Below are 26400 nucleotides of genomic sequence, written 5' to 3' on the forward strand. Positions count from 1 at the left end.
CTGGTTGCTGTGGGATAACAGGGAGTTGTGAGAAGTAGCATTACTGGTCAACGGGCACAACTCACTCCCTCTCAACTCTCTCCCCCGGCACCTCCTCCCTTTCTTCTTTTTATAGCAATTATTTCTCTCTCTCTCAATCTCAGGTTACCGTGCCCAGGGTTTTCAGACCTATAGTATTTTTTCCCCTCTGTCCTTGTCCCTGCCTCCTGCTTTTTAAGTGCCACCCAGCAGCCGCGGTGATTGGATTGGGTAGTTTGTCTTGACACACCACTGTGCTGAGTGCTTGAGGACGTGTTTCAACAGATGGTTGGGGTTAGTGTGTGTCATCACATTCGAGAAAGGATTAGGCAAGAAAAGGTTGTCTTCCAGGAGCTGTGTGGTCCTCAAGGGTGAACCTTTCTGAGAGCCGAAAAAAATCCTGTGTTGAATCAGAGGACCAATACTCATTTTCAGGTATTGTGAAAAAATATATATTTATTTTTCTCATTTCATGCTGCAGACATCTAAGACACAGGATATAAAAGCTTATAGGCATTGCAGGTACTCTTGAATTGAAAGATATGAATTAAAGCTTGTCTCTCTTAATCAGCCTTGATCCAAAACACAACTTAAGAAAAGCTGTGATGTTGTAGTGTTTTGTAAGACTTATAGATCTTTGTGTTTGCTCAATGCACTTCTATGAAGTTGCTGAAATCTTGTTTTTTTTTCACTTGTTTAAAACTCCAGTGGTAAGGGAAGATTAGTGTCTACGGATTTAAAAACTGTGAAACAGTCCACCTCGTGCAGTTGTGTTTGAAATATATTTCTGTTTTCAGATGGATTAAGAGACACATATCTGTAGATAACATTTAAATGAACAGAGTCTTAAAGTTAGTTCCTAGAAGTAAAAGTAGATAAAAATTGATTATATATTTCATGTGCCTAAAACCATTGGTACTCTGACAGTATTAATTGGTTGGCACTTTGCAAAAAAGGATGTAACCTTTGAATGCCTTTATGTTTATATCCAGTTTTACAAACAAAATTGCAAATGCATTGTTCTTGTTTCTTGTTGCCTGTGTTTGTTTGCACATTTTGCAGATATGCAAAGATTAGGATGATATCTTACATCAAAAGATTATTAAAATGAGCAGAATGTGTCAAATGATCATAACAGTACGATTTTAGATATGCCGATGACAATGAATATATTCATATTATATGTACATTTCTATATATCTGTAGGAAAGCATTTAAGTCTCAGAGATTGCAGATACCCTGAGGAGACCTAAAATGCTTCAATTCAACTATTTAACTTCACGTAAGTCTTGCCAGTAGAGTAGGAATATGATATATATTATTTAGATTATTTTGCCTGAGGCAATGTATGCTCTGTTAAGTGTTTGGAAAATGTGTTTTATAGCTGTTGGGGCAGAGAAAATAAGACTTTGCCAAAAATAAACAGGCAAACGTTTTTCAAGCCTATATTTTAAAGTTAAATTTGAATATACACATGCACTATATAGAAAGCTACATATGTGAACGTAATGCCCTGCAAATAAACTCAAGCTTTTATTTTTATTTTTAGAATATGCAGTATTCTAAAACACAGGCATATTTTAAACTTTCCATTTTTTATTCAAACTTTATATATATATATTAAATGTTTACTATAGATTTCTTTGTGAGCATTTTAGATATTTAAGATAAAAATAAGGTAAAAAAAGTAAATTTTGATAAATTAATGAGGTTATTTTCAGCTTCTGTTTTGCATTTAAATTTAAGACGACTTTGGAAAATCACATACAATATTTACTCTGCTGCACAGAGCAAATCTCTACGCTTTGGTAGAAAATACAAGAAAGTAGGAAAACATTTGCTGGATTGTAACAGCTATTATAAGGGCAACTCTGGAGGTAATTTTATTAATATCACAATTAATGACATAAAGGCACATAGTGTGATATCAAGCACCAGAGTCAAAGATTTTATTTTTAAAGGTCAATCTCATTTCCCTCTCAGATTTCACTTTCAAGACCTTCTGAAGTAGAATTTATTGTGAGAATTGTTTTCCTCACTTAAGCAACTTTTTAGTTCAAAGACCAGGAAACAATTTTATGTAACTTTGCTAGCAGATTAAAAAGATTTAGCTTTGGTTTCTGTGTAATGTCTCTGTGTCTGGTTTCTCAACAGCATCTCTTATGACCTAGATTTTTTAACAGCAAGCTTGTGTTGTGGTCTTATAAGAAGCCTGGATGAATTGGTTGTAACAGACACAATTAGTGTAAAATATAAGAGTGGGTTTCAGATGGCATCCCTTTGACATGTGCATATTAGCGCATATTGCATTGAAGAATTTGAAAGGGAAAATATGGCAACTAATGTCAAGTGCATTTAAGAACAGGACATAAATACACTTGTATTGCTGTACGTAAACAATAGCAGCAGTTGTAAAAAAAAGTTTTGGAAATCTGTGGGTAGGTCTGCCAACATAAATATTATTACAGTAGCTGTTTTGTATTCATTAGTTCTATGCTTCAGACTTGTTGCACTGGAAGATTTTTTACCAACTCTGTATCTCTTAATAATAAAGAGGAAGAACAATTCATTCAGGTGGAACACAGTGTTTGTTGGGTTGTCATGGATTGATCTGTGAAGTGAGGCTGACCACTGACATGCGGGTCTGAGACTTTCCGGAGGGTGTTGCGTGTGGTGACGAATAAACCATTCCTTAAAAACACAGCTCATGCAGTATGTTTCATGAGTCTCCTGCTCGTGCACTGTCAAATTAGCCCCAGTGCTTCAACCATTCTTGGTGTTTTTCAAAGTTTCCTAATCAACACTATGCTTCAGTATAGTCTCCACAACTCCTTACATAATATTCATATTATTTTTACTTTGGGTTGGTGACATTTCAGTTTGTTTTCTATTTAGTTAATATAGCCCTGTTTAGTCCCTCTATACCCAATGCCTGCCTTAATTTGCACAACTATCATTGTTTCTCTATCTTTTGATTGTGGTCTGTGCTTCATTATGAGAAACATTGACTTGGCTTGTTATTGCAATTAATTAAGACTAAATAAATGTTGTATTTTACTCCCCTTGGAGTCATGGGGGCTCCATCACTGTCCTATCCAGGCTCCTCACTCAAAAGCCACAACAGCTAATTCTCACACAGGTCTCTTGTCTCACTTAGTTCTGAGAACTGTACTGTCTCCAGCATTCCGATTGGGAAGGGTATGTACACACATTTCAAGGGGTGACAGGTTAATGGGAATAAGTGAGGAAAGATCTCGGTAAAACACCCTGTTATAACTTTTTTTGAAAGGTTGATGCTTTATAAATGGTTTATGTTTAGTTTGCCTTGCTCAGTGGGGTTGCAGGTAGTGTACAGGTGTTCTCATATTTGTGACCCCCTTGTCACTGCATGCGTTTACATTATATCGATGAAATGTGGGCTTTGATTATTACATGCAGAGTGAGGGATTATAGAAATGTTTTCTTCCTGCCATGCACTTACGAGTTCAATTCATGATCAGTCTCCTCGTTGAGGATTTGCAGAGGTTTGGGATAGAAAAAAAGCTTGAGACACAATATCCTTGCTTTTAACCATTCTAGTGGAGCACCTTTACAAATTCAAGTATTGCTCCATGCTTTCAGCCACTAATGGAGTAGGTGAAGATATTGACTAGGTGCATTGCTTTTCCAGTGTTTGCTTATCGTAGTGTGTTTAATTTTACTAACCTCCAAACCCTAAGTGCCATCCTGCTACACAGGGCTCTTCTGTTTGATAAGTAATCTAATTAACACTTCCTGATTCCTCTGCTTCATGTAGTGCAATAACAGAGAGTATGGTTGTGTGTGAGAAAGCCAGCAGTACTGGTCCCACAAGGGGTCTTTAGGGAGTTTTCCCTTTCAAGTGGAGCTATATAAACAGTAGGCACACAGATTGCAGCCGCCAAAACATTTCCACATGTTGCTATACAATGTGTTATGACCAATTTTCATTTAATATCATTGAAAGGCAGTTTGAGAACGTCCAGTGGTAAAGTTGAAAATAAAATTTACAGTGCCTCATTCTCAAAATTACATAATGAAAGTTAACGTTTTTATGTCCAAACATTCAGAAATACACACAAGAAGGATCCATATTAATGCTATTGGTCATCAAGAACTTCTATGTGCCAAAGGAGTGTCAGTATGCCTGATGCTGGATAGTACAATTTGCTTCGTACGTGAGCGTAAGAGAAGATCATAACTAATTTTCAAAATCACCAACCTACTAGTTGATGAACTCTATATTTTCCATTTTCCTAAGCGTTTTTTCCGTTATATATGACATCTTGAATCCTCTTGTAATATAATGATGATTTTATGCCCTGGGACTGATGGTTAACTCGTAGTTCTTTCAACCAAATTTGAGAGTCATTATTTTTTTTAGGGAACCTCATTATGGCGCCCTCTTGTGTCCTCTTTGTCACACACAATTGTTGCAATATCGTACAAGCTCTGCAAAGTCGTAAGATAGGAAAATGTCCAGGTTATACCAAAAACAGTAATGGGAGTGAGCCATAATTTTATAGTAGGTCATGCACACAATTGCATAGTTCTTTTTTCATAAATAATCTCACTTCCAAAAAAAGTGTTAATTTGTTTCCCATGAAGATATAAAGAATGAATAATTTTGGATTTACATTTTTCTAATATTTTCATGACATGACTTTAACTTTTATTTCAGGCTGAATGTTAAGAGAATGGCCTTTTAAGGGTGGGACTAAACCTCATGTGAATCTCGAAAACAAAAGAGCTTTCCATATATTAATGTATAGACGGATGTGCCATTTTTCTGCTTGACGCACGTAGAAGAACTTGAGTTCCGCTCTTGATGGAGTGAAAGAGAATGTATCTTCCCAGTCAGCACTGCTGCCTCGGTTCCTTCCCATTGTGTCAAGTGGCCAAGCTGTGCTTGTGTGAATGGGGGGGTCAGAGAACTGCCAGACGTCACGTCTGTACTCCCAGCACCTCTCTGTTCTCTTGCCCCGGCAGCTCTCTCATGTATTAATCTGCTCCCCGGAGAGAAGCAATCTGTTTTGTTTTTTTTATTTGAAAATGAATGGCCTGCCATTATCATCCACAATTAGACTCCAGGCAAATAGCATCGGAACGAAACTTGGTCCGAAAAACCGGCCCGCTGGAGGCGAAGGCTTTCATCGGACTAAGGCCAAACTTTGGAGAGCCTCAAGTGGTGAACGTATAAGTCACTGGCCAAAGCGTGATAAAAAGACAACTTGTGATTCCCCGCCTCACTTCTTCTGTGCTGCGAGAAAAAAATTGAATAAAAAACATTTTCCTGTTAGTCCTGTGTGTGGAAGGTCTTTAGCATGTGCTATGTATGTTTAAATTGCTCCTCACTTTACTGTGCTTTTTTGGCATGAGGGGAAACTTCTTTTGCTTACCTCAGCTGTGGTTTACACATTAGAAGGCAGTCCATGAAATTCTAGTTGCAATACTTCGGCCTTGCCAAGCTCCAAGCTGAAGATTGTTGGAGATCTGTCATTTCCAACTTGCATGATGTGTTATTTCTCAATTAGGCTGCCATGGCACAATCACTGTGTAAACATAAAAAATAAATCATGCAGCTGATTCTGCGCTACCATCACTTCTCGAAAGGCCATTTCCAAGGCACGATTACAGAGTAGGTTAAATCAAGGTCCTTCTACTTCGACAGTTACACAGTGAATTTATGAATGGTTGGTTTGTTAGGCTTGGGAAACTACACCATGATAGATTAAAAGAACAGGCAGCTTGTCATTTTATAATTATTCATCAATTATGTGGGTCATTGCTCACGTTAATTCTTTTTTTAAGCTTAGTTTTTTTAAAAATGTTTTTTTTCCCCAGTAAAAGCAAGGTTGTGATTTATAGCTTGTCTAAAACCATTTCTGACGGATCTAGTTGGGTATCAGACCAGCTCTGCTGCATGTCCTGCAGCTCTGGGCAGCATGGTTGGGTTCATGTTCACCAGAGGTCAGGTATTTGCTCACTTTGGCAGTGCAAGTGAAGACATGTTGCAGTGTTTTTGAGGGAAGCATTGTGAATGTGCTCTTTATGGTCTTTATAAATTACAGTTTTACACTGCTGTCTGTACTAAGAGAAATTTTGATTCACTTAATATTCAAAATGTGAGCTTGGTTTATTTATTAATATTCAGGCAGAGTGGAGATTGAGGAGTTTCTTAGCTGGTGGTAAAGGTTTTTTCAACGCATTCCGAATTTTGCATTTTATCTAAAAAAAAACCTCTCACAAATGATCTCGGGTAATTCCGTGTTTTCCATGGTCATTGCATTTTGCAGATAGAATACCAAAATTGCAATAGTTTCAATATATTAGAAATACATCATTTTGCCAGAGCCTCCCTGGAAAAATTCACAGCCTGTGGGTGTGACAGATGGGACCAGCTAGAATAATGAGGGGGGTGACCAGGGACATGAGAACCAGCACAAATGTCTAAGTGAAACTGTAGAGGTCTCAGCCACAGCAAAGCTTTATCACGATACAGCAGGTTGTTCACAGCTTTTCTCTGGATCAGTGTTCTAAGTATACGCCAGCACATGCGCTGCATTCTGCAGGCACGTTGTTTCAAACTGTGCCAAATATTTGCTTGAGAACTGCTGGTGACGGCGCTTTTAGCTTCTGAGTCCCCTGTCTGGAATTTGTTTCAAACTGCTTCAGGGACACTGCAGACTCTTAGTCGTAGACCTCTGAAGCATTGTGTTTGTCAGTTCTCATCAGATTATGAAGCATTTAACTCTAAGTGTATAGCTATTATAAAAGCATGCAGCTAACATTCCTCTGCTAATGATTTTTATTGACTTGCTTAAATATGCTAAACCACTTGTTGCATTTGTAATCGACAGAAATGGTGCAATTGTGCACATTTGTACCGCTTGATAAAAACATAATTGCCAAAAACATGACTGAAAATAAATATTTTGAGGGGATGTTGCCAAGTTGTACTTTTAGTAGATGGTAAAGATTAAATGTTTGCATGAAGCTTGAATGTTGTGTTGTCTTTGTATCCTCAAACTGTAATACAAATACAGTACTCCAGATGCTACTGTGGTTGTATTCCATGCTGAATACAGCTGTTATATACAGCTCAGGTCACGACTCAATTCAGCATTTCCTTGTCCTTTTTTGTAGTATGCCTTGAGTATTACTGATTACATTCTGGATGGATGGGAAATAATGGTTTAAATATTTACATAAGTCTTCTGTTTACATTTCACTACTAGTAGAGAGTTTATATTTAGAAGAATTACATACAATGGTTAAGGTGACTTGTTTATAAATATAAAAAGTATCATCCACATCAAGACTAAACATATTAATTTCAAGGCTAGTGAGTGCTTTATACTCCTGGTAGGTATATTTCTGGATGCCCAATGATAATCTCAAAATCTAAGAAACTCTAAGCCTGGTTACTAAAGGTTTTAAAGAGAATTAGGTTGCTGATAGAAATAGTGATGACAGAATCCAAACTTGTGATTCCAATATGGTGAAAGATGTCTGTCACACCGTGCTGTCAGGGGAGCTGTGTTTACAATAGAATTGAAATAAGGTAATATATCCAAAAAGGACATTGAAAATACTGACACTTTTGGAATGTTGACCTCAAACTCACAGTTAAGTGCAATATACTTTAGTATAAACAGAATCTACACCTTTCGGTTTCCTTGTAGATACCCTGGTTAGGCTTATGTGTGTCTGAAAGTGCTGATGCTTTACCGTGAAAGGGGACCGTGAATGTTCTGAAGGATATGGCATGAGTATAAACTGCTTTTTTTACACTCGTACATCTGGCATCTTCTAGCAGTTCATCAAGAAAAAGGATATTTTCCATTTTCTGCAATGAATCTCTTGAAGTTCAGAAAATAATTTCATCTTAGTTTTAGATTTGGTTTTGGACTTAAGTGAGGGAACATGAATGGGATTGGATATTAAGCTTGCAAAATGTATATACTGTATGTATACATGGAACAAAAAGAATAACATTACTAATATATGTAAGCACTTTAAGAAACAGCACATGTTTTGAAAGGAATTGGAACACGGCCAACACAAATATCAGCAATATACCAAAAGAGTAGTGTGGCAAAAGTATAATTTTGTCTTTAGTATTAATCTAATCACAGAACCTTTGCATTTATGGTATAATGAAAAATGTACCTACTGGTTGGTAAAAATCTGAAATAAAATGAAATGAATCAAAGTACGTGACCTGAAATAACCCCCAGTGTTTAACCGTTTAATATACATGTAGCTTTCAACTATCAGTCATAACATCCTGTTTTTTCTGTTTAGTATTATCACCAGTATTTTTTATTTATTTGGCTTAATATTCCTAGACACTATTTCTGCATGGTGTACATTTAGATGGGATAGGGACTTTTAGTTGCATTTTATCAATCAGTTTGTTTTAACACATTACATTTAAAGATAGGCAGCAGATATTTAGATATAACTACCTTCAAGGAAAATCTGAAAACTGGATTATCCTTACCTGTTTGTTTGGCAGTCAAGAGAAAATTGACCATTTTGTCTTCAGTTGAGCTGCTACTCTAGGATCCTGCAATGACACAAACCACACTGTTTAAAATGCCTACGAGAAGATGATGTATTTTAAAAACCTTTTGGTTATCTGATGTTTTCAATGGGTTTGTCAACTGAAGAGTAAAAAATTGGGTTTCTGCACACTTCCACCTTATCTAGGGTGAATACTAATACTAATTATCCACAATACTGGTTATCATCACTATGAACTGATAGTGTGCAAAAATCTGTTCAACGGTGGTACACTCTTAGTTTCCGTGTTTTCACTTTTTTAAGTTATCTGGAAAAAAATATTTATAATAAAATAAGAATATATGTTTTTAACACACTTCTTCCTTGAAATTTAAAATAAGAGCAATCAAGTTTATTTGGTGTGTTGTGGATATTGACAGATGTGGAAGGTCCTGTATATTTTTCTTTTTTTTTCTTCTAAAAAGGGCAAGATCCTGTGCATTTGTGAAAGTGAACAGCTGCCGAGCTTTTCCTCCTCCAAAACCATTTTGATAAGTTGAATAAAAATCTGGTAACCCAGCAAAAGCAACATGGAATTTCCCATTTAAGATCCATCTATTTGTCTGCAAGCACTTAACCTTTAGTTTAAAATAGATGCCACCGGTCACATTCCTTGGTTATTGCTGAAAGCATCTTTTTTAAGACACTGTACACATTAAATGCACTGCACACTCCATTCTATTATAGCTGGTTTCTTTCTCCTTGAATTTCTGCTGTGTGTGGGTCTCTCATTAAAGTTCTTGCCTTAGTAGTATGCTGCTTTCTTAGTAGCAGGAAGGAACTAGGCACTTACAAAGACTAGCTGCTTTTGAGAATCAGATAATAGTGCTAAATTCAGCAAGTCCTCCCTAATGACCAAGAATGTTTTTTAAAGTTCTGATTCTGCAGAACTGAATTACTGTTAAAAAGATTAGGTAATAGTGTGACACTTGATAATTACAAGTAGTACAATTAGTGGGTTGCACTATGGCTCTGATTAGAATTAATTGGACGAGCCACAAATGACTGCTCAGCATCCTTGCTTGATAATGTACTGTAGTAAGTGCAGAACCAGCAGCCAAGTGATTCTTGATCACAGCTGGATGGTAAGATGAACGTTATTCGTGCTTTGAGGATTAGGAGAACGCCTTGTGAAATATCTATTCAACCTTCTCTTGGGAAATTCATGCTGCTGGTTGATTTGTAAATACGCAATTTCTAGATTTCTGTATGGGCCTGCTACATGTTTCACAAACGCTTCAACTGAAGCCATTAGTTCATTGCTGTTGTTCAGTCGTGAAGCTTCACTCTGGGCAACAAGATAAACAATCTTGCAACTTTCTGTATATTCCAGTTTCCCGAGCATAACGCCTGGACCCAATTTCCATTTTCAAGAAACCTACAGTCATTTATAGCTGTGGGCTCTGCTGCGAAGCTGGTTGCTCCCGAATGCAGAGCACTGGGTATGTTGACTTTTCTAACTCTCTGCCACCTGGGACTTCCCTGATTATTGCTCAGCTCACAGCAGGCTTGTCTGGGAGCAGGACTCCAAAAGGTGCCTGAGCCTTTGCTTTAATTCCTGACCTTTCCTGTGTCAGGCATGCTCTCTCCACATCACAGCTACTGCAGTGCCTCAGCAGGGAGCCATTGACAGCGTGCATGGAAGGTCCCTCTTGAAACCCTTCTTATATATTTTAATCATTTCCCTCTTAACATTCTCTCACTCCCTTCAGCTTTCCCATTGGACCTCCTGGTGGTATGAAGAAAATATCTTTGAAGTCTCGGGAGATTAATTTAATTGCATATTTACATGCATTCATAATTAATGACTGCGTTCTGCCAGGATGGAGACTACAAAGGCTCCTTTTCCATTTCAAGGGCTTTGGATTAATTCAATCATGGTGCAAATTGTTTACACAAAGCTATTACAGTTCTTCTGAAATTACAGAATGTATATCTTAAAATAGCTGGCTGTAATCAAATACTCACCTTTTTTCACCAACCCCAGGTTTTTGGGGGTAGTCATTACTAGCACTGCTTTGAGAAAAAAGTCACCTGTGATTTTCCATGTGATTCCGTTCTTTGTAATTACCATACTTTATGATATTTAAAATCTAGATGGCATAATAAAGCCTTTCATGAAAATGATTACATTTTTTAAAGAAACATCTGGTAGCATATTTTGGCATGTGGATGTTGTTCTATAATTGGTACCTGAATTAGATTCAGGCAAAAGATGGTCGTGCTTTGCACTGAAGTAGTCTATTGTTGTAAAACAATTTGTTTAGAGGTATTATCTATTTAATTTACTAAATATTTGTTTAGCTTTGAATAGTTCAGAATTTCCATTTTAGTAACATTGCAAAGTTGCAAGGACTGGATCAAATGTGCTGGAGGTATTGAGGTTGTACAGTGTGCTGCAGGTAACACACTATCTAGACACTCCCTGCTAGTCCTGTGTATTTCCCTCTGGATTGATCAGTTTGCTAGCTCCACAAAGTACATTATATTCTCCTATTAATATTTTTACTATGGTGCAGCATCAGGGCTCTCATGACAATAAAACAGCTCCCAGTTGATTCTCCATGTGGCCTGAGAGGCCTTGAACCTGCTCAGTGTGATTAATATCAGGCAAGTGGTATGGGTGGAATAGACTGAGGACCAAGAACAGCTTACTTCAGGGCTGGAAGTCAGGCATATGGTAAATGCTTACACACACAGGCTTTGGACAGAGCTAAGATAACTTTTATTATTATTTTCTTTCAGGACATCACTGTCCTTTTTGATGAAATACATAAACACTTAGCTTGTAACATTTCAGACTAAAGTGTTTATTTAGTGTTGATTGTGTATACCCATTGAGAGTCGACTCCCACTGTTCACGGCCACAGCTGTAACTAGGTTTTTTTTAAATATTTTCTCATGTTATGCTAATAATATATAGAGGGATACAGTGATCATCTTGTTCTTTTATAGTTTTACAACTAAATGAAAAGTCTGGCTAAAAGTAAAAGGATATGTTATTAGTATTGATACAGTATGTAAAGTATTAATAAAACCTACAAAAAACTGAATCAGAATTAAAATCTGTTTTAAAATGTAGGTCCTCAGTGTTTATTATTAATGTTCAAGTCATGTTGGTACTACAGCTTTTTTGTTCTGTATGTTATGGAACAACAGGAAACAAATATCTCCCAGAAATTAAAATACCTGGTTTGGATTTCTTTTATGTGACAGAAAAGTTGATTTTACTTCTGGGGACATTCTGAGAGGTATTCATGCAACTACTTGTATATCTGAAATATTCCACGTTAAGCTCCAGAACGTAAATATAATGGATCTAAAAATAAAGCATGAGAAATGAGACTGTAGTAATCATATGTACCCAGACAAGGGTCAGTGCCAACATAACATCTTTGATTGCCTTTTATTATCTTTGAGTACAGTAAGAATCTTTACTTTCATATAAACCGTTGTGTATTATTTTGAGTGTGGGAAGTTAGCCCTTATACCAATATATTTTTTTTATTAGATTTTCCCAGTGGTAAAACAAATCCATTGTTTTCCCTTCAATTATTTAACAGTTTTAGCTACTCGTTTCAAGGGGAAGGCGGTGTGTAATCTTAAATATTTTCTTTTTTGGTGAGGTTTTATGATATGGGGCTAATACACTTAAGACTATATTCTCAAAGATAAGGAGGCACTGAAGTACCCATGTATTAGTTAATGCCTGAGCTGACTTGAAGTTTCCTGTTTGAGATGTTTAGGTGAATGGATACATGCCCGTAATAAGTTATCATGCTTTGGAACTGTGGGTGTATCTGTTAACTAATATATCTAATCTAAGCATAAAGGTATGTTGGTTTTCTCCCCAGCTCTTTTGGTATCTAATTTTACCTTCATTTTAAATTTGTAGTTCTTCAGATATTTGAAAACAAGATGATTCTGTGTTAAAACGTAACATTCAATAGATGTTAAAATGATTTTCTTTTTCTGATAATTCTTGCAGCTCCATATTGGTCATAAGCAATTAGACTGTATAGAGGTCAGTCCAAATCCCCGCTTTTCGAAAGGGCCATTATTAAATGAAAAGTCACGCAGTCTACTATATTGCACAGAATTCTAGCTATGCCATAAGGATTTAATAACCCTCCTGTTCATTGTTCTCCTTTGACCTAGACTGCATGGAAATGAAATCAGCAGAGAGAGAACGGATTTAGGCCGCTTTGAAATATGCATTGTTTGAAACGGTCTCCGGTGACCAGGCATCATGAATGGCTGATTGACTTTTGGGCCATGTCATCTGGTCTAATTATTCCAGTCTCCTTTGTATGACAAGTGCTGCTCTTGTGTGCTAAAACAGATCAGAAACAAAATAGAACTGAATGGCAAAAATCATTTTAATCATACAAGATGATTTGAAATGCATTTGCATGACGTTTTTTAGTAGCCTTTGCACAAATGTCTATACACAAAGGACGAAATGATAAAAAAGTCATTTTGCAAATATGTTCAGAATATGACAGCAAGAATCCTATCAGGGATGCATTACACCTGTTTTCAAGTCCTTGCACTGGTTACCTATCAGGTTTCGAGTCAACTTCAAATTCCTCATCCTCATTCAGTACCTACAGTATATGGCTTATTATCTGTCTACTCCCCCACCTTTGTCCGTCTGACTCTGGTCTTCTAGCTGTCCTCAAGAACATCTACATTCTGTGGGTGACAGGGTCTTCTCTAGCTGCACCCCAGAGCTCTCAATTTGTATTCCCAGTGATATCAGTCATGTACCCTGAGTGCATTTTAATCTAACCTCAGAACCTTTCTTTTCAGAAGACTTAGTGTCTGTATCTGCTTCATTTTCTAATTTTGGTAGCACCTCTAACTGCTTGTCTTTCTTATATGTATTTACTTTGTAATCTGTGGTCCTTTTATCTGTTTTTACATCTACTGTATTGCTTTGAGATGCCAGTTTTAAAGGTGATATATAAAATAAAGTTTTTTATTATTGTTATAGAGACACATGATCAGATTTTCCCTGGTTCAGAAAAAAAGATCTAAAGCATACTAGTTTGTCACTCTTCTCATTCCCTATGCTAAATGACTTTTCATACTAATCTGATCAATCTAACTGCCAGTTTTCTGTGCTTTCTCTATCCTGCTAGATTTGCAATTATTCTGAAAATGTTCATCTTGAAATAACTAATTTCTAAATACCCTTTTCACTGTTAACATCTTGCAGCAACTCTGCAACAAAATATACCCTTAGCTCAACCTGACAGTTCATCCTGCTACCAACATTAAATAAAAAAATCTATATATATTTATATATTTATGTCTTTATTTAGTGGTTTCATTAGTGACAAAGGCTAAACTTTCTTGGAAAAATGTCTTTTATGTGTTGCGGAAAAAACTGACTTGCTTTAACAAAATATGTTTACAAATCCTTTCACCTGGCTGTTTACCTGAATGCCCAACTATCTGAGAAGCCCTCCATGAAACCATAGTTGCTATTAATTCATTTAGGGCTCACTGACAGAATTGCTGTTTTTTATGCATGCTCATTACTGATTCCTCACTCTGTTTCATGTTTATAGATAAGACTTTATTGATCGTGAAGGGAAATTGATGTACATGTTCATGTACATGATGAACATGTTTGCATGTTCTTTTGTAACATACACCTTTTTGTGATTTTTTTTGTATATCTAAGCAATTGTTCCTGCATCCCTCTTCTGCACTATAGGCATGGCTTTTTTTCTGTTTGCTCCATTTCTAAAACTTTTTGCTCATGTGCATTTATGTATTTTTTTACACCTCTAGCACTTTAACGTCCTGAATTTTCATTTGCCTTAATTTGTAGAATGAATTTGAGTTTTAGCCTTAAAAAGTTTTCACTATCTTTTGTTTCTTGTCCTACAACTGTTATTATTGATCACCGAATTATTGTACTTGACATGACTTCATTCAGCCTTTCCTGAACATCTATGTCAGGCAGAGAGAGTGCTGTTTCTGGTACGATCTTTTGCAGCCTACATTTCACTGTTTTAAACGAACAAGAAATTAGATTGCTCATAAATCACTTATTCTATATAAACACAGCGTAATTGCCCTCCGAAAATCCTCTTTTTCTTGTTTGTTTTAGAGACCTTGATCGAAACTGATTTTAGATGTCAGAAAGGATTTATTTTCTCTGTATTTCCTACATTGCTTTGTCGAGATTTTAACTTTATATTTAGGCTCATTTTTCAACAATAAATCGTACACTAATCAAAAACAGTAAATACTGATGTTTTGCTCCCTTTTACCACAAAAATATATATGTTTTGTAGCTGGGATGAACTTTATTTTGTACGCTTAGCTACTCCGATTCGGACACGGAACGGTTAAAGATGGCGGCAAATCAGACACCCAGAGAGTGGGGGGGGGCGTCTTCTCGCCTCCATAACTAAAATGCCAAATAGGAGTGGCTTAAGCGACATACACAGTCGTGTAACTGACAGTTTGAGGTAGCCTATCGTGTAAATTTCGCTTTGTTGCTGATAGGTTAAGCTTTCGAAACTCTGCCCCAAAGTCATGTGACTGATTTTTCGCCCTGTTTCGTTGGTTAAACGCAATGATCACAGGCACCACCATGGTAACTGGGATGTGTAGTTTTTAATTCCGTTTGAATTATAACTGTACGTACTGTCTTCATATTTGGCCAGGGCTTTAAAGAGAGGACGCGCCAAAACATTTCGTTGCCGTCGTCTCCGCTTTAAAGGTACCCCCGTGCTGGAAGAATTTGACCTCGGAACGTTTGCCTTTCTCATGGTCTTAATTTTGATTTTTCCCATATGAATTACAATAGTATAATAGCGAACATTAAAATGGCCAGGTCAAGTCAAGAGTTATGCAGGACAGTTTCATTTTTGGAAGAAGTGTCCTTAGCATCATCTGCTGCGAGACTCATTTTCATGTTTGCAAACAACTATGAAAAAGCACTCAAGGTTCATACACACTGTGAATCATCACATTCTCTGAAGTAAAAGCCAAGGGAATTAAACTACCTCATCATCACCCATTTAATAGAGGAGGCTCAGCTGTAAACTGATTTTTTGGCTTTGGAACATTAAGCTAGGTAGATAGTGCTGCCTTTTTATTTCTTTCATATTTATGAAACGGAAGATTAGCAATCTGTAGACTTGTTGAAAAAGCCCCATTGTGTCCCAGTCCATTAATCTGAAAATTGCACATTTTCATGCTGCACCTTTTGGCAGCTGTTTACTTGACTAAAGAACCTACAGTGGCCTTTTGTTTTGTTACTTTGAACTATCAGGATCTTTCTTCTTTTTCCAATGTTCAATATTAGCAGCTAAGGTTATCCAGATGACTATAATTAAGACACCGCAAAGGCTACTTTAAAAGGGGGCTTTGCTATAATCCTTAAAAACTATTAGAGAATGAATAAGCAGTGAGCAGTAGAGCATCTTGTCTGCTGTAATCTCATGAAAGCATGAGTATACCAAAGGCTACTGTAGAGACACACAGACTGGGAATCTGTTCATTAAGCAGGGCCCTGATAATGACCTTCTGGTCCCAAAGAACTGGAATCTGTCAGGTTCTGTGGCTTCCGACTTTGGTATTAGTAACACTCTATTCCATCAGCATCCACATCTGAAGAACATCAGTCTAATAGGAAAATGCCTACGTTTTTGGTTAGCCATAACATTTGCTGTCAGTCAGGCATCACATCCTATTTAATCTGCACCACTTTAAGTTCTCTCAGCGTGTAACCCTTCTGATATTTTCCAGTTTATCACAAAGATTGTAAATTGGTACCAAAAGCCTTAATTTAATATTTTTTCTACAGCTTCATGATTAATGCTTTGATTAAAAAATGTGTAAAAACTTTATTCTGACAATAGTGGGCTCACTTAAGAGGAGCACAAACACTTAGATACTATGAGTTGATATTCAGAAAAGAGAGTATAAAATATATATGTAGATAGTGCCCAAAGAGAATGACTGTTACAATTATGCAGTACACATTGTTGATTTTGGAAAAATAATAATAATTAGAACCATCAGTAGTCCACCTGTCTTACCTCAAAATTAAAGTATGTTAATTGTATATTTAGCAGTAATCTAATCTTTGAGTCTTTTTGGATTAATCTCTGTTAATTTTGCACATGGGGCTGGTGCAATTTTCACCTATTTTCTTTGTAAACTTGCACAATCTGGTTTCAGGATCATTCATGGACAGTTTACAAGTATCACCAGAGATTTGTCAACTGGATGCATGTCAGAACTTAGACTAAATCCCTCAAGGACATTCACTTTTTCCTTGTTAAGCCACACCAGTGTTGCTTTGGGACATTCTCCTGTTGAAAGATTAATTTTCATCCCAGTTTTAAGTCTTTTGCAGGCTGAAGCGGACTTTCCTCAAAGCTTTACCTATACGTTTCTCAATTTTCCCCTCGGTTTCAACAAGCTTTCCAGTCCCTGCTTAGACTTGATACTAAGAATTTTGAATTAATGTGGCAAACACCGTACTGATATTACCCAGACTTAGTTGTTTCGCAAAGAGCTTACTTTTGTTACAATACTAAATTAAAAGATTAATTAAATAATCCATTTAGAGGTCAGCTTTTCACACCTGTCCTCCAGATCTTCATTCATCAGGGTTTTCTTTCTCATCTGCTGGGATCATTCTCACCTGCTCAGTCCTTTGTTCTCTCTTTTTTTTACACCTTATCAACCGAAGCACTGTTTTTCCTTTCTACCTTTGAGCGTGGAATTAACCTCTACTTGCTCCATAATTACAAGTTGTTGTTTTTTTTTAACTCGCAGTTCGTCTACAGCCGTGCCCTCACTGTGCTTCTCATTACTTGCTGGTCATTTTATTTAATGATTTTTTTTCCTGGCGAAAAGATTTTTGCCACTGTGATGTGTTTTCAGAATTTATTTTTTCTACTGGCTTTAGAGATACGTTTCAGAAGTTTGGCTCAGAGTGCTTCGCTTCATTCATGTGAGAGAAATTCATTTCAGGTGTCATTTGAGCCTGTTCTGTTTGCTCAAGCCACTCTTTCACAGAATGGGTTTTGAGATCTCCTGGGATGTCACTACATTGCCTGGCTGTCTCCTATATAAACATGACATTCTTATCTTCACACACAAGTACTACACTTACTCTGTGTGAAAGCTATGTTCACCTCATTTCCTCTTACAAAGAAAAAAACAAGAGTATGTAAAGACAAAACCTTGAAAAGGTCATGGCTTGGCTCTAAGCTGTGCACTTTTATGCATTACAATCAGACTTTAGAATTGCTCTTTGATATTAAGAGCCAAAAAATAGAGCAACTCCTGTCTTCCATTTTTTTCTGATATATTTTTTCTGTTTTGTTTCATACAGTCTATGGTTCACTTGACTTGAAAATCAGATTTGGGTTTAAATTTTTTTTTTAAATCAAACAGTATAGGAGTTCTGTTTGCTGGAACAAATTCGAAATTTCCTGGAAAAGCCATGGTACCCTTTAAATAATATGACTCCAAAGGCAGAGGCTAACGATATTAAGAAAAAAAAAATCAAATATGTAACATCCGACAGTAAATGATTCAATTTTTGTACTCATGCTTTTAAATGCACTTTTCAATTTAGAAAACAAGGGCCGTTTATAAAGTGATTAAGTTAGAAAAATTGAATATATTAGCTAACTATCCAAGCGGGGAAGTTGTGAAAAAGATTCTTTATCCTTTGAAATTACTGATGTAGTATGCCTTACTCGAGCATTCAAGAAAGTCATAATGAACAGTTTTTTAAAGAACAAAAAATGCCAATATATTTTCCGGTAATGGTGGTAGTTGTGGGGAGGTTTGAAAGGAGTATGTCTGGATTCTGCCATTTTCTACTGCAGGGGTTTATGCAAACAGCGCCAGTGTTTGCTCAGTGCTGTCAGGTTAACTGTGCTGGATAGCCTAACACCGTCTGTCTGAAACGTTTTCTGCCCAAAAAAGCACTTAAAAAATCATTTGGGAATTCTGATATGAGGTACTTCACCTAAAAAAAAAAGACATTCACCATTCACTGCTGATGGCAGAGATGAAGAGTTTCTTAAACACATATGAAACAGATAATCATAAAGAACACTTTTGGGACAAAATTACTCTGTTTCTATATGTTTGTGCATGCACCTCATCTCAAGGATTTTACATTTTTTTGCTTACAAAACATCTGGTGCTGTATTGACATTGTAATACCCCAGCAACTCTGAAATGGCTTTAAAGACACCTACCTCGGCCAGAAATCTACAGCGGTCACACATCCTGTAAGGTCGGGAAAGATGGAGCAGAAATCGGCACAAGGAGCTGGGAGACGTTTTCTAAAATTCACTGGTACGCAAAAGTGCTCTGAAGTCTGCAAGGCAGCAATGGCAAAGTCATGCTCACTCGTGTGGAGCTCAGTCAGAACAGGGTAAAGGTGTGGGAAGCCAGTCCTTTCAATGGATCTGAGGATTAAAATAAGAGATCGAGACCAAGAACATGTATTTCCCAACTTGGTTTCCCATATTGGTTTCTGCTGCCAAGGATGACAGACCACTATGGCTTCTGTGCGTTGGGGAGTGGGAAGAGGGGCAGAGTGAATAGCTCTGTGGTTACCAAATTTCAATCCTTAGTTATGTGGAAAAACAGAGTTTTGCTGTTTGTGTGTGTGCTGTGTATATTCCAGTAAACGTTTGCAGTTGTTAGAGACTTGGGGATAATTTCACCTTTCTGAATTATAGTGGCAGAAGCATACCTCTCCCTTTAAAGTCCTCATAATCTGAGTTCAATCAGGATTGTGCCCACCAGGTATCAGGACTGACAGTCTTGGAGATAAACTGATAGGCTTTCTGAGGACTCAGGTGAAAACAGAGCTGGAGGAGGGCAGAGGAGTCAGCCAGAGGCTCAGCACTTAGCAGAGACTGGTTTTCTTTGGGCTGTTGGCAAGGGGAGGAGCTGCTTTTAAGACCTTTGCAGATCTGCTGAAGGCTGAAGGTTGTCAGACTGTCATTCGGGAGTGATCTCTGAAGGAATCAGGGTGTCTGCTGGATGCTTTTTCCGACGAATAGCAAATGGTAGTGAGCAAGCAAGCAAGCAAACGGGCATTCTGCGTCCGGGGGCTTTCCCTGATCCAATAGAAAAATGAAGCTGATAGGATCTTTTCAGGTGAGGTGGCACTGCAGAGTAATTTTCCTTTTTAAACTTCTGAAGAAGCCTGGACTTTTGTTGTATTAAGTTTCTGAAAATGAATTCTTAGCTGAATAAAAATATTGCTGTAAGGACATGGCATTTCATTATTATGTATATATGTAAATTCTTATTTTTCTCACTATTAAGGTATTCAGTTCAAGTATTCCGTAAAACTAAAAAAAAGCTCATTTTAGCCCCTCAGGCTACATACAGAGTTCAGTATTTACCATCAGCCTCTAAACTGGCTGCGATTTCAGGAGATTACCATTCTTTCTGTATCAGGAAGGAAAACTCCGAGTGAAAAATGCAGAACAATGCAAAATATCTAAAGCTTCTGCACAGTAATGTACTTTTGTTGTTCATGAGATTGTTGGGGAACACAGTGCTAAACATTTTTTCAGTATGCTTCATGCAGAGTGTTCTTTTATTCCTTTGGGCTGACTTTTTATTGTGTTGAAGATGGCTATATTTAGATTTGACTTTTAACTTTCTGCAGACAACAGATGTAATTGATTTCATGGGCGAGTGTGGTCAAGATGTTTCAGCAGGCTCCCTAATCTGGCATTTCGGTCCATTCGCAGTGAAAAGTGAAGGGCCAATTTTGTTGCACGCTTTGCACCTCAGGCTCATTAGGAGTGCCACTGAGCTGTGAGACAGAAATCAATTTGTTTCACAGGGCTTTAATTGCTTGACTTCTCAGCCTTTAAAAGCAGCCATGTATCTTAATTTTCTTCTCTTTTGTTATTCCTCCCTTAGACTCGCAAGTGAAAACGCCACTTACTCAGCCTGGAGTGATCTTCTGGTTTCACCAAATCAGCTGCCATGAAAGGTTTCTGCTTGACTTCGTTTCTGGTTCTGGTTCTCACTGAGCTCCAGACGTGTGACTGCTTTGCTACCAGAGCCCAGGGTCTGAGAGGCCGGGTCCAGAGAGACAGAAGGAACATCAGGCCCAATATCATCCTCATTATGACTGATGACCAGGATGTTGAGCTGGGTAAGAAAAACAAAAAAGCTCTTTATTACTTATCCGTGAGACACCATAGAGATAGATACATATACTGAAATATTTTAGAAATGCAGCCCCGGATTTCCACATAATTGGGCATTTCCTGATTCGTACATCTCAGATTTTCGGAATGGTCAAAATGTAAATACTTCCACAGAATGTCATGTTGTGGTAGGCCAAAATGTTTTTAAGTACACAAGTGCACTAATGGCGAGGGAGAAAAAAGACACATATTTGTATGCGGGAGAGGTAATTGAAGAACAGCTCGGCACTTTACCATTCCGTACGGCATGAAATTGGGCTTGGAAAATAAAACAAATGAATCATTTCAACAGACATTTAAACTCCGTTGATTGCCAAAGGGAGAAAACTGAATTGTCAGGAATGTAAAATAGTATGTGGGGGTGTCTGTTCTGAATCATTATTACAATTATGGTTATTACAGATTCTGTTCATAGCAGGAGTTGTATCATGAAGGGAACTGCAATGATAATATTATGTTTATTAATATTATAATGGTAGTGTTAAGTAGTTTTAAATAGTTTAATAATAGTAAATAAATAGTAATAGTTTTTTAGCAGTTTTTAAGGGTAATGTTTCCCAGTGTAAAGTGAATATATTTCTTCCTTCCTTCTTCACTTCCTTTAAGGATGAAGAAAAAACACATTTGTGATGTCTGTTCTTACAGCACAGTTACAATATATTAAATTTTTACGGTCTACAGTTCTGCAATTGACATTTGACCGGAGGATGTGTTTAAGCTCAGCTGCAGTAAAACGGTCCTGGCACTGCCTTTGTTCCACAAACTCCTCAAAGCAAAGTGCATTTTACTCATCTTCTTTTCAAAGAAGCTTGCTTACATTTCTTGTCAGGACACTGTTTTCATTACCCCCTCCAGAATAAACATGGTGCTCCTATTGTAGTGTGGTGAAACATTTCTTTTCAAGACTATTTTATTGCGCCTTGATGACAAGGTGCTGCGACCCCATCTCATCTTTTCAGATGTCACTACTACAGGGGCCGGGGACAATAGAATAACACAAAAGAGTGGGTTAGGTCAGTTACCAACCACATTCTCGAGTGTATTGTATTTTCAAATGTTTGATTTCTGTACAAAACCAATCAGCAGTGGCAACACAGAGTGTTAAGTTAAGTCACAGTCTTTTAAAAGGCTTAAAGTTAAGTCTAGTGATACTGGGATTTGTGTTTTTTTGTCCTTGTTGTCGGTAGTGCTTGTTTAGTATTTTCTCATTGGTTTTCTGTGTGTTGTGAGATCTATTTAATAACATATATATATACACTGTATTGAATAAATATTCCAGAGGTCCCCATTGCTTCCAAAGAATGTTATTATATATTATTGATTTGTTGGGTTTTATTTAAAAGAATATTTAGAGATGTGAATAAAGTTGACACTAGTTTCGTCTAGTATGCAGTTAATTATTTATGATATAAATGACTATGCACAGTGCAATGTTATTCACATCATCCTATCCATGATACATATTGTTATGTGATGTTTTTTGCTCCACATTCATATCTGGAGTGCAGTACAGACCAAACCACTGCTTAGCCCTGACACATCTGTGCCACTGTTGTTTGGTATGGGGGCTGTTGAAACACATGAAAGTGATAATGTGGTCATTGTGACCATTGTACAGTTTTCCTCCCTGTGAACAGCTGTGTAATATTTTAGACTGAAATAGAGACTCTTGAGATCGTTTTTGTAGCCACTTAACAGTATCCCATACAGAGCTGCAGTACTTCAGACAACAGGATTCATGAGATCTATATATCAAGGAGATATGGAGATACTTCAAAGACCAAACCAAAACAAGGTTTTTTTTTTAATGTGTTAATTAAAGTGATAATATGTTATGTTCACACCATAGAGCTTACTCAGTTAGATCATGGCTTGGTGTATTCAGAAGTAGTGTTAGGGTTAATTATAAACTCATAGATATGTGGAATCAAAGTGTTGTCACAGTTATGGAATTTCCTCACTATGGTACATAATATCAGAAACAGGTTAGGCTGGTAGAGTATAAAATGCTTTATACCACCATGTTCTGTGAGAATCACCCAACTGCTGGCTTTTGAAAAGCACAGAAATTCTAATAATGCCAACGGGTTCACAGTCTAGATTAGCCTAGAATTCCTCTTATTTGATAGCAGGGGTTCCTTATTATAAAATGACTCAAGGAAGCTCTTAGCATGCAAGAAATGTTTGATTAAGTATCAGGCTATGTTTTATCTTACAGAAAATGACTGGTTGTCATCAAAATCCCAAGATTGACCTAAATGAAGCAAAACCCATAATAAGCATGTCTGTTTCAGTCTTGGAATGTTTAAAGCATTACAAATGCAGTGCAATCAGAGCATTAAAGTGCCAACTTGAATGCAGATTAGAATATATACCACCTTGCAGCATGTGTGAATTTTTTTGAGACCGAAGAATAAACTGAAAAGGCTTTGGAAAGGCGGGGTTTTGTGCTGCACTTTAAAGGAATGTGTTGAACCACCTGGCATGGGTGAAAGTTGAGATCCCATCTCACACCCTGTCTCCACCAGTAGAAAGATGAGAAAAATGTGCCCCTGCATCATAGTACTGAGGTAAAGGGTGAAGCCCTTTTTAATTCCTTCACATTCCTCTGGGTTCATGGGAATGTATGATGATTTTTCTCGTTAAAAATCAAAACAAAGATTGGATCTTAAAAAAAGGTTAATGAGATTATAATTGATGGAAGGTGGAGTCCATATGCTACAGCAGATTAAAGCAATGTCCTGGGGGCCAGAAGATATATTGTGTCCTTTCTTGAAGGTTCCTTGCAGGTGATGAACAAAACCCGAAAAATAATGGAGGAGGGCGGCGCCGCCTTCATCAACGCCTTCGTCACCACGCCCATGTGCTGTCCGTCCCGGTCTTCCATGTTGACGGGGAAATACGTCCACAACCACAACACCTACACCAACAACGAGAACTGCTCCTCCCCCTCCTGGCAGGCCCAGCACGAACCCCGCTCCTTCGCTGTTTACCTCAACAACACCGGCTACCGGACAGGTGAGCGCACAGCGCCTCGGCCTCGCTGTGCCCTGCCTTCACTGTAGTGGCCTCGCCAGTCACGCCGTTTTATTAGCCCTTTCACTCAGTGGGTTCAAGTTCAAGTGAACCAATCAATTCAACCATCGGTTTGATCAATAGTTACCAACGAGCTAACAACTGATTTAATGAAATGAGCAACTGAGGTAATTAAGGATTAGACTTAGGCACTACAGGGCCCTGTGACACTGCAGATAAAGGGGTTGAGACTCCAACTTCACTGACACGACAATGTAAATTTTGCATGTCACATATTTCACATAATATGAGGATTAGTTGTGCTCTGATCTTTGTGTGGTGCCAGCATGACAAAAAGAACTAAATCTGGGCGAGCAGACTTTTGGTCAACAATTGCAGTGTATGAAGTCTTTATTTAAAAACTCGTTGAGGGTTTAAAATCTGCCACCTTAAAGAAACGGCACTACAATGGTGTCAGATTTTATTGCAATTTATCTATTTTAATACAATTTCAGTGGAACAAATTCTGCCAAGTTAAAATATGCCACTAGACTACAATGTGTTTTAATATTTATTTTTTAAATTAAATAAAACGTTTTAAAGTTTAATATGTGGTTTTTTTATTTTTTGAGGATATCTGTACTTACCACTTTGTGTTTAAACTGTTTATTTTCCACACAATTTCTAGTCAGTAGCTTTCTGGATTAGCCTGTTCTGATTATGTTGTCCATCAGGCACTTTAATTCACTTTAATGCACTTAAAAATTGATCTATGCCATGTCATTTTCTATCTCCCCACATCAAGATGGAACAAGAAACAACCTTTTGCTTTTAATTACAGGATGTTCTCAAATAGTTGGTCTGTCGCCAAGCTGATCAGCCAGTACAGTATCTGTGTGACTGACAGGCTGGCTTTCTTGTGAATAGGGGCTTGTGGGTTTGAGTCTTGCCTGTGGTTTTTAGCTGATATGTTAGTCTACAATTAGCTCTCAGGGGGAGGCTGGCATCCCGCCCAGATTATAGGAGATATTTAGCGAGGTTAAGGGAAAAAAATCTATCAATGTGTATGCACATTTACAGGTACTTTTCAAATAGACCAGATTGCCTATTAGGAAGATTGCCTATTAGGAGAGGTGTGGCATGTTGTTAGCGAATACAAAATGTTATGTATTCAATTTGCAAGGCAGCAGGAAACACAGGAATTGCTTGTAATTGTGCTTCTAGGGGAAAAAAAAAGCTGTGCCATGTTCTCCACTTGTAAAGGTTCTCTTCTTACATCACTTTCTTCGCCTTTGCAGCTTTCTTTGGGAAATACCTCAACGAGTACAATGGCAGCTACATACCACCTGGGTGGCGAGAGTGGGTGGGGCTGATCAAAAATTCCCGCTTCTATAATTACACCGTCTGTCGGAATGGCTACAAGGAAAAGCACGGCTCGGATTATGCCAAGGTATGTAACTGCTGGTCTGTTGTCAGCGGGAGCGTGGTGTGTGAGGCTGGCCTGTGGTCCTAACGGTTTGGAATTGAATGTGATCTGTACATTTCATTTCATTAACTTCCAAACTATCACATTCCTTTTATTTATGATTACAGAGCCCATGCTTCTGTGTTCGTGGTATGCTTTGAATTCACTGGAAACATGACAGAACCAGTGGGAAATGAGTCGATTTTTTATGCTTTTTTCTGTCTGCCTGGACGCCCCCACCAACACTTACCCACAGTATTTCTGTTAGTATTAGAAGATAAGAAACACCCAAGTATGGAAATTCTTCCCTTTGGAAAATATGTCAGTGTGTTACCTTCTCAATTATTTGGTGGATCTGTTTTCCATTAAGCTGTAATGGAAAAATGTTTAGCCATTGGTGTTAGGCTGAGAATATGTAGGCGGTTTAAGGAAAGATGGTTCACTCTGCTTTACACTTGCTATTATTTTGATGGTTTGTTATGTCTGCCAAATATTTCTTCTTTTCAGAAGTATTTTTCCTAGTGTGTTTCAGAATTGTTACCAAGGAACTAGAGATACCAGTGGGGTCCTTATCTGGAGACAGGTTTCTGTAGCAGCTCACTCTTTTTTCAGTTTACAGCAGCTACTCAGAATATGCTTTGGTGTTTTTTAATCTACAAAAAAGATATCTTATAAATAGCTTGATGCTTATAAATAGCTGAACTTATACCTGATCTCTCCCTAGTAACATTTCCAAACACATATATTATGATTACACACATATACATATACACTGTATATATTCTGTCATCATCATAGACACACACATATATAAATGCAATAACATTTCATGAGTGTTAGAGTTTCAGTAGCAGCTCAGTCCCCAGTTTGCTGGCACGAGTATAGAATATAGGGGACAGTAGTGTAAAACCAAACATCAGCACATAAACTCAGCAGTCATTTAGAGAGAGGCATCTCAGCAGCCTGGAGGCATCCAATAGCCGATGGTAGATTCCTAACAGTTAGACTGACAGAATTCCTGAATAGAGCAGTAAAGAATTGGGGGCACATCAGTCAGCATGCACAAGCATGTTGGCC

General features: G+C 37.5%; 1 protein-coding gene across 7 annotated transcripts in view; it reads left to right on the forward strand.

Moving 5' to 3' along the window:
• Positions 1–230: 230 nt before the first annotated feature.
• sulf1 (sulfatase 1) overlaps positions 231–26400 on the forward strand; it is a 54595-nt gene continuing 28425 nt past the window's right edge. The window contains exons 1-5 of one of the 7 annotated variants that reach the window (XM_015353762.2): positions 233–453; positions 1225–1300; positions 20551–20788; positions 23622–23861; positions 25157–25308. In XM_015353762.2, coding sequence (XP_015209248.2) covers positions 20617–20788; positions 23622–23861; positions 25157–25308 — 564 coding nt within the window. In that variant the 5' untranslated portion in view covers positions 233–453; positions 1225–1300; positions 20551–20616. Of the gene's footprint in view, positions 454–1224; positions 1301–9937; positions 10047–19636; positions 19771–20550; positions 20789–23621; positions 23862–25156; positions 25309–26400 lie in introns of those variants that run through there. The other 6 variants (XM_015353761.2, XM_015353764.2, XM_015353765.2 and 3 more) reach the window with 6 other exon arrangements.

The sequence above is a fragment of the Lepisosteus oculatus genome, chromosome 6 (assembly GCF_040954835.1).
Source record: "Lepisosteus oculatus isolate fLepOcu1 chromosome 6, fLepOcu1.hap2, whole genome shotgun sequence".
NCBI lineage: Eukaryota > Metazoa > Chordata > Actinopteri > Semionotiformes > Lepisosteidae > Lepisosteus > Lepisosteus oculatus.